General features: G+C 29.8%; 1 protein-coding gene across 1 annotated transcript in view; it reads right to left on the bottom strand.

Annotated features, from left to right (window-relative positions):
• Positions 1-11,513, bottom strand: part of LOC129968743 (general transcriptional corepressor trfA-like) — a 29,533-nt gene extending 18,020 nt beyond the window's left edge. Inside the window, exons 1-2 of the mRNA XM_056082952.1 lie at positions 11,337-11,513; positions 7,257-7,284 (exon numbers count right to left, since the gene is read on the bottom strand). Coding sequence (XP_055938927.1) covers positions 7,257-7,284; positions 11,337-11,351 — 43 coding nt within the window. The 5' untranslated portion in view covers positions 11,352-11,513. The remainder of the gene's footprint in view (positions 1-7,256; positions 7,285-11,336) is intronic.
• Positions 11,514-12,253: the final 740 nt, after the last annotated feature.

The following is a 12,253-nucleotide window of genomic DNA, read 5'->3' as shown; positions in this document are numbered from 1 at the left end:
AAATATTGTTCTCTAAAATAAAGGGATTTCAATTTATACAATTTTTTCGTTTCATTTTAGGTGGTAACTTTCAATAAGAGAATTTTTTTCTTTCACAGAATAGTGATATTGACCAATATTATCATTTAGAAGACGGAAATTTTTAATGAATTATATTAAACGCAAATCTTATATTATAGTTTATTAACCATTTTCGAGTATTCACGATATTAATAATATGAATGTAATAATGTCAAACAACTTTTATTAACTATATCTTATCACATAGAATAAAGTGATATTTTAAATTATATTTGCGCCAAAAATAGCGCATTCTGATTGATCAGCTATGTACACAAATTAGTGAGTTTCATTGACGAGTGAAAGTGATAAAATCAGCCGATGAGTTATTGAGGTTTCGAGAGCGCCGAAGTTTTGCTTTGTAATATCTCTATTAAATAAAGGGGTACGAAGGCCTGGCGATAAGGTCGCGAAATCTGGACCAAAAGTTATCAGGTTCCAGATCCGAATCCAACAAACAACAGCCACCTAAGCTTATTTTGTTCATATTAAATCCGTCGCGCTCAACTGACCTCTGGTGTGGTGTGGAAGTGTGGATGTCAACTCAAATGTCATCCTACTCATCTGACAGAGGTTCAAAATTACTAATTCCCTCTTAAAATAATGTTGATGTTGCTTTAAACTGAGATGATAATGATATAATTAAACTCCAGAAAATGCAGGGCGCAGGGGGCAAACGAACACTGATAAATGTTTTAGGGTGGCCGGAATTTCTACTGTTTGATTTCAAGGTTTTATAAAAAATTTCACTGACTTCTTTCAGAAATATCAAAAAACTTCAGAATGGTATAGATTTTTTTTTCCTTTCATGTACGGCACAGATATTTCAGAATGGTATAGATTTTTTTTCCTTTCATGTACGGCACAGATATTTCAGAATGGTATAGATTTTTTTTTCCTTTTCATGTACGGCACAGATATTTCAGAATGGTATAGATTTTTTTTCCTTTCATGTACGGCACAGATATTTCAGAATGGTATAGATTTTTTTTTCCTTTTCATGTACGGCATAGATATTTCAGAATGGTATAGATTTTTTTTTCCTTTTCATGTACGGCATAGATATTTCAGAATGGTATAGATTTTTTTTCCCCTTTCATGTACGGCACAGATATTTCAGAATGGTATAGATTTTTTTTCCCCTTTCATGTACGGCATAGATATTTCAGAATGGTATAGATTTTTTTTTCCTTTCATGTAAGGCACAGTATATAGTATGCAAAAAATAGTCTACTACTATGAAAATCAATTTATAATAAAAATTTAATCTTTAGAAAAAAACAAAATTTTATTTTCAAACATTAGTTTTAAAATAAAAGCATAACTTTTATAAAGATTTACTCAATTTCTGCAAACATATTACTCAACGTATACAACTAACTTGCTCGTCCAGATGGACTTTTCTAAGAATTGAATATTCAAATATATTCATGAAAGGTGTAATACAAGATCACTTGCACATTGGCAGAGTACTTAAGGATGACGTAATCTATTTTCTTTTAGTAACAGCCAAATCAGGACTGAATAATAATACCATATAATGATAACAGAAAAGTTATCATTTACTTACTCAAAATAAAAAAAAACCAACAAGAAAATATTGGCAATAATATATACTTTTAAACTAAAAGATAGTATTGCATCAAAATAAAAGAAACTATTCAGTGACAGCAGAAATTCATTAACTTTTAGATCACCAAACAGTAAAAAATCATCTGCACATGACTAAAATAATTAACCAATTTATATTATACAAGAAAAATTTTGCTATTATCATTAAATTTTACTTTACAGTATAAAAAAATTATTTCCATTAAAATGTTAAAAAAGATTGAACGAATGAGTTCGGTAAATTTTTATCAGTTTCATATACTCTATTTTCAGATACTGAAAACATCTGCGCTAATGCCTTTGTGCCAGAATTTTTATTTATTTTACCTAAATAGGGACCAGATGAAAAATGGGAAAATAAGATGTTTATTTTCTATAAAGAAAATTTTGATTATCAGTGAGATTAGAAAGAAAGGAAGAGAAAGAGTAATAGAATTACAAAGGAATAAACCACAAAAATGAGCTAGGCAAATTAAGAACAAATGGCTTCGAACTAAAATAGTGCAGATCAAAATGACAAGAAGAGAAAAAAAATGTCAGAAATGTATCTGATGGAACAAAGGAAAGGTCCAGCATTCAGGGCCGGCCTTCTCTATAAAGGGTCCTGGGTGCAAGAAACAACTTGGGGCCCTGAATTTCTTGTAAAGTAAAAAAAATAGTACAAATACGAACATATATCACTATTGTAAACTTTATTTTTGCTATTAATTATTTCAGAAAACTTAATTTTTTCATATTATAATTCTTTTTATCAATTTCCTTTTCGCTGCTTAATATAGCAAGTGTATTTAAGCCTTCTGTACACAATGCTTGACGGAAGACAATTCTTTATTAATTTTTAATTTGCTAAAAGAGCGTTCAGCACTCGCTCTTATGACTGAAATAATTAATTTAGATATATATGAATTAATTTGAAATACTCTTAAATCTATCTTTTATTTGTGCAATAACGGTATCAATTATACTGTTAAAAAACAGCATCTAAATCCCCCTATCTTCAGGATTCTTCGCAAAACATTCTTTGGGTAATACAGGTCCGGTTTTAACACAACATTCTGAAACTTATTCGTTATAATAGTACTTGGTCATGAATAAGGATCACTTATATTCACTTGATGAAATATGTTATCGTTATTTTCTGATTCGATCATATTGGTATAAATATATAGTTCTTAAACGAATTTTATAGTTTCTGTGTTTCCTTTACAAGATTGTGTAGTTAGTGCAGATCTTTCTTCTCCAGTTGGAGCTCGAATTGTAATTTCTGAGGTCGAAGTATTTTCATTGCCAGAATTACTTGTAAACAAAAAAACATATCTTCTTGTTACTTCTTTTTTTTTCTCTCTCTCCTTTTATGTTTTTTTTTGACACCCCGAGGAATATGTTTTTGCCATGAACATAAGATCTAACTATAATATATTCGTATATTTCCAATTTTTAAAGTTAAATTTCTTTCTCCGCTTTCTATTCCGCTATTATAGCTCAGAATATTATTTTAGTTCTTGATCATTTTGGGGCCCTGGTGCATAGCATCCGCCCCACCCCCCAAAAGGCCGGCCCCTGTCTAGCATAGAAGTATAAAAACGGGCTAATATTAATCACTCGTCAAAAAGGAATAGTCTCTGGTTTCTGAGACAATCAATATATCAAACCGTATACGATATATCGTATATGTTAAGATATGTTTTTTTTATAGTTTGGGAAAATGAAAATTATTGAAGAAATATATATTTGCATAATATATCAAATAACTGTAGCTCTAGAAATATGATAGGATAAATATTGCTCTAGTAATATTTCATTCAAAATAGCTTTATTTAATGTAGGAAGCGTTTTAAAAATATGCAGAAAAGTAATAATAAAAGGAAAGACATTAGCAATAGCGTTCGTACGGTACTCTGAAGATCCGACGATTTAGCAAATGCATTGAATTGTTTCCCAATACTCAGGAGAAAAAAAAAAAGTGCACACAAAAAAAAATGCTTAAAAGAATTTAAGCACTACCCCTGATACTTACTAATTCAATAAAAAGTTTGTCGAGAAATGGAAAAATTAATTAATTATAAAATCTAACATATTTACTTATTATAAACTAGTCTTTCACATATAATTTAAATAACTTTGGATATAATCAATACGAAAATCATACTTTCGCAACTCGTAGCATGATTGACTTGACATAGGAAATGAACCGGATCTCCCACAACTCACTCACATAGACCAAATTTGTTAGAAATTCAGAAATCTGGTGAAAAGACTGCATGCAATATTTCATCCATCTGGCTTAGAGCGTTTTTGAGGTGACGTATGCACAGGCAGACCGACATCATTCCAAAAGCATGTTTTAAAAACTCATAGAGGTCAGGAAGGTAAGATAAAATTTATCTTATAAAATTTCTTCCATCATTTATCTGATAAATGATGGAAGAAATCGAGATGAAAGAGTTCATTTTTTAAAACAAAACAATATAATTCATATAACATAGAATATAAGACAAGTAATGAGCAAAGTGGTTTCACATGCATTCGGAGAAGAAACGGAATCCATCATAAATCAGGTATATATACTTCAAAATTGAAAGCCCTTATGAAGATGCCGATCCTACTCAAAAGAAAATCCCGGTCCCCTGGAAATTATAATGTCCAAGTCCCACCGCCAGGCGTGGGTGTAGAAACGCCGATGGCCTCCATCTCTGACTTCAGTACATAACGGTCACTGGTTGTCAATGATGTTTCATTCTACTTATGAAAAATGATCAGCTAATAGTTGATTATATCATTTTTAATAATTATCATTAAAAATGTAATAATTATCATTTTTTTAAATTCAAGTTTTAAAATAAATTATGCTTGACTTTCCCCCGATTTTTCCCGATTTCTTCGAATTACCTAACAATTCTTGGTTTTCCCTGCTTCTTGGTCGTCTGGCCACTAGTTATCTTTACGTCATGAGCTTTCAAATGAAAAAAAAAAATAACGAAATCGGAATAGTGTTTTGGATGGGCGAATTGGCTTACCTAATTATGATAAATATACAGATTATTATTAATGTGGATTTTTTTATTATTTCTATTAACTTTTTTAAAATATTGATTAGTTTTTAAATTTATATGAATTTTTATGTTGCACACAATAAAATTCAAAAATAAATAATTTTTTTTTTCAAATCAATATAAATGAAACGCTTTTTTAATGAATTTTCAAGCCGATGTCTTCAACTGGAAACATCGGTCCGTAAAAAAATTAAATGCACAACTTTTTTTTTTTCAACGGAGAAATTAAAAAAAAAAAAAATTAAAAAAAAAAGCGAATTTACCTAAATTTTAATAAAATGAAATCATCTAAATTATTCATATATATTCTTAAACTTTTATTTCCCGAAATCTTTATTAATGTTATAATTCAAATTCTCCGGTAGCAAATTTTCGATACAAATGCACGATGCTCATTCAATACTTAGTTTAAAAAATTAATAAGAAATTGTACGATGACTGTAGATTTCAACAGCTATCTCTTTAAGTTAGCAATCCGCTACATTGCAATTAGCATTTCTTTTTAATTCGTAACGAAATTCAATGCACTATGTGGTCATTATAAGCATGATTTCTGAAGATACAAATAAAGGGCGGAATTAAAAAAAAATATTTAAATCATTTGTACTCCTATCACTAATATTGAGGATTTGATGTTCTTTAATTACTACTGATCAACAAAAAAGAATCCACATACCTTTCTGCTGAACAAAGTTCGAACCAAAGTGTCCGGGATAGAGCTTGCCTATACTAAAAATATCCACTAACTTCTCTACTGAACACATGACAAAAGCAGTGAGGACGTTTTCTTTAACATTTTTAATGCAAATTATTAAAATACAAGCACTCCTTTAGGAGTTCTAACCGACAACTAGTTAATTCCAAAAAAAAAAAAAGAACCAATATAATAATGATCCCTTCTGGCGCCACCAGACCGGAAATGAACAGATGCATCATATAAAAAAATAAAAGAAATAAAAAAAGGAATTACAGGAAACTACGAAAAAAAAATCAAGTTTGTTCGTTTCCCGTTGCAACAACTAATATACTTCAGAATTAGAAATTTACTATTTTATATCTGACGGCGTACTTAATTCAGTTGCAACCCAACAACTGCTATGTAAAATTGTAACTGCATTTTAAATTATAAATTAGTTTAGTTATGCTAACGTTCCATTTTAAAGCAACACTAGGGCTATTTTGGGACGGACTTCGTCATTTGAACCGTGATCAGATGACGAGGTCAACACCTGAGCTGGCATCCCCAGCCCCAAGATTCCACACCACACCAGCGGCCCCGACGGATTTAACGTGCATAGACCCGCTTACACGACGTTTCTTCGGTGGAATCGGGTATCGAAACAGAAACCCTCCGGTTCCGAAGCCGGGAACTTAACACCATTCCACCGTGACCTCTTAAATTGTAAGATATCTCAGTATTATAATAAACAGCTATGTAAAAAAAACATTTTGTTTAAGAAACAATACTAATATTTAAAAAATGCAACCAACAGAATCTTTATGTATTCCTCCAATAAAACCAAAGGAAGGTGATTCCTCCAAAACTTTTCTCTTAGTCTCTAATAAAATTATAATCCCCCCCCCTCCGTCCGCATAATATGATGGACCTTGGTCAATGCCCGTGAACGTGACGAATGCTCAGAGTTTTACTTTCACAATGAGAGTTGTATGCTTCGTAATATATAAGAAAACCAATATCTATGGATTAACTGCATGCCATCGGCGAACAAATTACGAAAGATTAATTTCTGGAATGATTTTCACTGAATCTAGTAAGCGATCTTAAATGATTTTTAGAGAACGATTAATCGCTGACACGAAGTTAACAGAAAATTAACAAAAAAATGGAATGATATTCAGTACTATTTTTCAGACCGATTGAAACTAAAATTTCACGTTGAACTACAACTGCAGTCACAATATCACGTACCAAATTTCAATTATTTGAACAATTAAATATTTGAGCAATCGCGTTTCGAAGCACGAGAAAATATAGATCAATAGAAGATCAAAACTTGGTCAGATTCGTTTCAAAATTCGACAAAAATCTACAGTTTTAGTATCTAAAGCTGTAAACCTAATTTCATGTACATAATTTATTATTTATGCACAGGTACAAACCGACAGGTGGGTATCCTCACGAAGGTTTAGTTTGCAAATATGTTACAGATCAACATTATAAATGACGTCTACTCATTTTTATCTACATGGCTCGTAACATTTTGTAGATACTCTGTTCACTTGCACTGGAACAACTTTCTCTCCATGGAATTGGTTCAAAATTTGACGAAGGTCTACAAATTTGGTGTAAAAATGACACACCAAATTCCATTTATTTAATCAAAGTGTTTCTGAATTATCATATTTATGGACAAACGGAATTATGTCCAAAAATGCGGAGGGGGGGGTCAAATTCAGGGAGAGTTGAAACATAGAGTTGCGCCAAAAATTCATGTTCATATTTTTTTTAATGATTGTAATATTTTGTACACAAGAAAGCCATGAATGATTCAAAATAGTGCAGAATCTTACCTCCATCCGTCATCCGTTGACTATTCATCTGAAACAAAACATTTCTGTTTTAAAAATCATGCATTTAATGTCAGTTTAATACACGAGAATGAAAAGAAATCCATGCAATTACAAGAAACCACATGATAAATGAAAATTCAAAGAGAGTAATAGTATAAACAAGATCTTTCATATTTCAGTAATTACAAAAATAGGCTCAGTTAATAGAATATTAAATTGTTGGGTACTATTGTCGTATTAATAGAAATGAACAGGGGTATACCCCCTTTTTTGGAGGGGTAGAATTTTTTTTTTATTCAGCACAAAATTATAAAATTAGTTTGAGTCTTTAAATATAAAATAATAAACATCATTTAAAAAATTAATAAATACTAAAGCAAATAATTTAACCTGTAACAGCCTTTTCAGTAGTTCTTAATAATCTTGTTCGAACTCAGATACATTGAGTTCTTAATTATTTTTTAAAGGCTATTTTTTAATTATTTTTGAAGCGAACCGAACGGAATTTTTCAGTAGGCCACAGCTTTCACATCACTACTCTGAACGCATCATTAATACTCATATATATATATATATATATATATATATATATATATATATATATATATATATATATATATATATATATATATATATATATATATATATATATATATATATATATATATATATATATATATATATATTGCACTGATTTTTTGTGAAAAAAATCTTATTTTATTTCATACAGAACAATATAAAATTCCACCGTCCAAAATATGTAAGTGCTCTAACAGTGAGTAGAGAGGCAAAACACACATTCATCTATGTTATTAATAGGAATGGAACCTGTTATAGGAAAATATACTCAGAACACTTTTCAGAATTGATTAAGAATAGAAAAAAATTTATCCAGCAAAATAATATCATTGAAAATATATTTATTTTTGAAATTTTAAGATTAAGCAAAAATCATTTGTGTTGTAATAATGACGGCAGTTACCTCAGAAAAACGGTAAATTTTCGATCAGTATTTAATCAAGATTCAAAATAATTTTAAAAAAAACGTTATTCATCCTCCAAATAAAATCCTAAACAAAAATTTGGTAGCTCAGCATTAAATGGTGAGACCTGCAGAGCATTCATCTATTTTATAAGCTATTTATTGTCAATGGCGGCCGTATTGATTATTATTAATTTCAGATGAATCGTTCGGATATACTTTTATGTGCATGATTCCCACAAATTTTTAAACATTAAACTATGATTGAGTCAGTTGAGTTAAAAGCGTTATTTTGTCTTACATTCAGTTTATTGTGCATACGAAATTATCTAATTGAGATCAGTCCCAAAATTGAAAATGTAAATGTCAGTTTCATCCATTTTTCTAAACTCTACGGTATTGTAACTCCACTGTTTTTACTAGGCTTATAAACGAGAAGCGATATTAAACAGAATTCTTCATCTTTAATGTTCAACATAAGGAAAAAAATCGAATATTAGATATTTGATGAAATAATAGAAAAGACTTGAATTTCAAGGTAACAATGTAATCAATCGTTGGAAAATAAACAAGACAACATTTTTAAAAAATTATCAAATTTCTGGAAAAATATACGCGATTATTAAATTGGTGTCATTTTTTTTAAACTTAGGAAACAGAAATTTATTTTTTAACTGTTATCGCGGAAAATATCAAAATTCAACTTAATTAAAATTTCAAACAAAAAAATATCGGTCTAAGTTTTTTGGTAAGGTTAAGGTCAAATTTGTTAGCTCCAGTCAAGCGGGCTGGCCTTAAGGGCGCTAACATACACACACACGTGTTCATCTTTATTAGCAGTATAAACAGAGACTCATTTTCAATTGTGAGAGATTACTCATCAGAATAGAAAGGTATATGGGTATTTTTCTACATATCTATTCCTTTGAAAAGTTTTACGAGGGATCAATTTATTAAAGTAAAAAATGATGAGCATTCTAAAACATTTATTGTACATTTTGTATAATAATCATTTTCTAACAAATATTATACTTATTGAGATGACTGGATGAAGATGGGAACTTATAAGGGGAGTGAAGCTCTAATACTTTTATCTGTTTACTGTCAACATTTACAAAATTTTATACTGACAAAACTACAAGAAATTCATGTCATATACTGATCCAATATGTCTTCTCTCTAGAGAGTCCTTTGTTGTTTGTAAGGATCCAATGTCATCAAGTGTAGTTTGTTCCTTTGTGCAAGGCGGGGTGTTTTTCGAAGGCCCCATCAAGTTTCTTACATGCCTACGTCGAGGAAAATTTAGCTTGCATATCATATATTGATTATTTCAAATTGCAACAAACTTCATATGTGGATTTGAAATTTAAAAAAACCTCCACTTATGGGTAAAGTGTCTTTTTTTAAATTGCAATCTCTTGATAAATATTTTTTGCAGCTCTGCTAAGCTAAATTTTTAGTGAGCGGGGGTTCTTCTCTCATTACATCTTTCAATAACATCATAAAAGGAAAACTTGCATGTTGTTGGATTATCAAAAATTTTTATTAAAAAAATTTACCATGAGTTTACGCATGAATTCTTAAATGGTAGGGTGATGTTCAGAGCATATCTTATCACTGCATTGAGCGGGGGTTATAATTTTCAGTAATAATCTTGTTCAGAAATGTTTGACTGAATCTTCAACATATTCTTCCTTTACATGTCCAAACTGGACATACATGAGGATGAATGGAGTGAAGATAGAATCCTATAGATTGGTGAATATTGGTCTCTGAATATAGGAATAGAAATTAAACTGCTAGCGAAAAAAATTTAAGCCTCGGCCAGTTGGGGAGGGGGAGAGGGGAATAAAGAAGATTTTTTCGATTTTTCTGCTTTCAGTTTTATGATATACCTAGTCAATCACAATTCTAGGTTCTTAATATAAGTTTGAAATAAAAGCCATCATTCGATAATATACTGTAGACTTCGACTGATTATCGATTTCAACACTTTTTGTAAACAGATAATCCATTGTTCAGTAACTGAATTTCACCAACTTGTCAATAGCCTATAGAACCTTTATTCTAATATGATCCGTGAATTTTTTTAAAAACTGTTTCTATCATACTTTTATAACAGTTACGTATATTTCAGCTTCAAATATTTATTATAAATGAATTACAGAACACTTCAGGATCAATTCGTATAATGCATCTGATCATCATTTGTTATATGACAATCTGGAGTATCTGCTACATATTTCAATCAAAACATTTGGCAAGTATTATAAACAGACATTTATTAAACTCCTTCTACAGACTCAAATCACGCTTAAGGAAAGGAGCAACTACAGAAAATATAAAATTAAGACAAGAATTTATGCATTTACACGAATTTAGGATTATGTATGTAAACTCTTTTCCCCTCACTTTAAGAGCAATTCAAAAAACAAATTTTGAATTATATTTACTTTTTTTTCTGGTTCGCAAACTTCTTACTATAATCAAAAAATTATTTTCCTAACAAAATTAAGCCTATAATTTGGGTAAATGATCTTTATAAATAAAAAGTTTTTAAGTATCTACAAAAAAAACTACCAGCAATATCTACGTACACACTCCATGCAATTTTTCAATTTTAATGCTGTTCGTAAAAAATAATAAAAATTATTACGAAATTAAATCTTATGTTCTTCCAAACTACAGAATGTAATCGGGTCGAATAAATCGCGCGAAAATAATCCATCTTAGGAACTGGAAATAGATTCATAAATAAAAAATACTGTAAAAAATGAAGCCAGTGAAAGGCAAAACAGTATTTAGAATACATGAAAGAGCAGCAGTGTTCGTTTTAGAAAAGAGTCATTAAGACAGTCCTGGTTCAATTGAAAATATTACATATAAATGGATCTATCATTCAACATAGGCATTAAAACTATCTAAAGGCAAAAGATATTGAAGCGAAAACATTTTAACGACCACGCCAAAAGAAGTGAACCACTTCACAAGCACCTTTATATGTAATCGGAATAGCAAATTAAACTTATTTACGGAACAAATCTGAACACCTAATATAATGACAATAAATTTTAAACTAAAGAAATATCGGTACTTACTTCGTATTCAAGCATCTCAGTACTACTTCAAAACTGGAAATGGGTAAAATCATGTCTCGTATACCGCGAATACATCAGCCAATTAAAATCGTCTGTTCAAGATTACTGCGTATGCTACTACGAAATCGTCGATCACCGTTTTGTTGGGGGGAGGGGAATGGGGAGGATACAGTAGGCATAATTCTAGGAAAGAACGGATCATTTTATTCCAAGAGAGATTTATTCCCAAATATAAAAAAGCAGTTCAAGATGATGAAGATATCCTTCTTAGAAAAAAGAAAGAAAGAAAAAAAAGAGGTATTTTTCATGTTTGTAGAAAGAGTGGCAAGAAGTAATTTTTAGTTAGCTTCATTCTTTATTTGAAGAATCTTTCGGAACAGCTTTGGAATTAAAGTGTAGTCTGCATTGCATGTTATTAATGGCGGGAGATTTCGCATCGAAAATTGTGATATTCGTTTCTTTTATTAAGGCTAAATTCGGGCGTTCGTTTTTGTTCTAAAGAATTTTTATTTTCAAAATTGTGTCGTTATTTGATGTCTTTATTCCAGTTATTATATAGCGCAGTGACAATACAAAAATAATCTAATTAAATTTTCATGTTTTTCTGTATAATAAGAAAGCGGTACTTTTCTTATCTTAAAAAATATTCGAAACTGAATTTGTGAAAGTTTAATTTCATATGCATAATAAAAAGTTTAATTAAAAATGTAAAGGATGTTATATATGTCATGACGTCATAAAATATTATAAGCAAGATTTCAAAGATAGGTGAAATATTACAAAGCAAAAACTTTTCACTTCATACAAATCTATATAAATTAGTTAAAAAAATAAAATATTTTTATGAATATTTGTAAAATTTTATATATATAAAATTATTTATATATATAAAATTTATTTTGCATTATTCAGGAATT

The sequence above is a fragment of the Argiope bruennichi genome, chromosome 1 (genome assembly GCF_947563725.1).
Source record: "Argiope bruennichi chromosome 1, qqArgBrue1.1, whole genome shotgun sequence".
Classification (NCBI taxonomy): Eukaryota; Metazoa; Arthropoda; class Arachnida; order Araneae; family Araneidae; genus Argiope; species Argiope bruennichi.
This window is presented reverse-complemented; position numbering and strand designations above follow the sequence as displayed.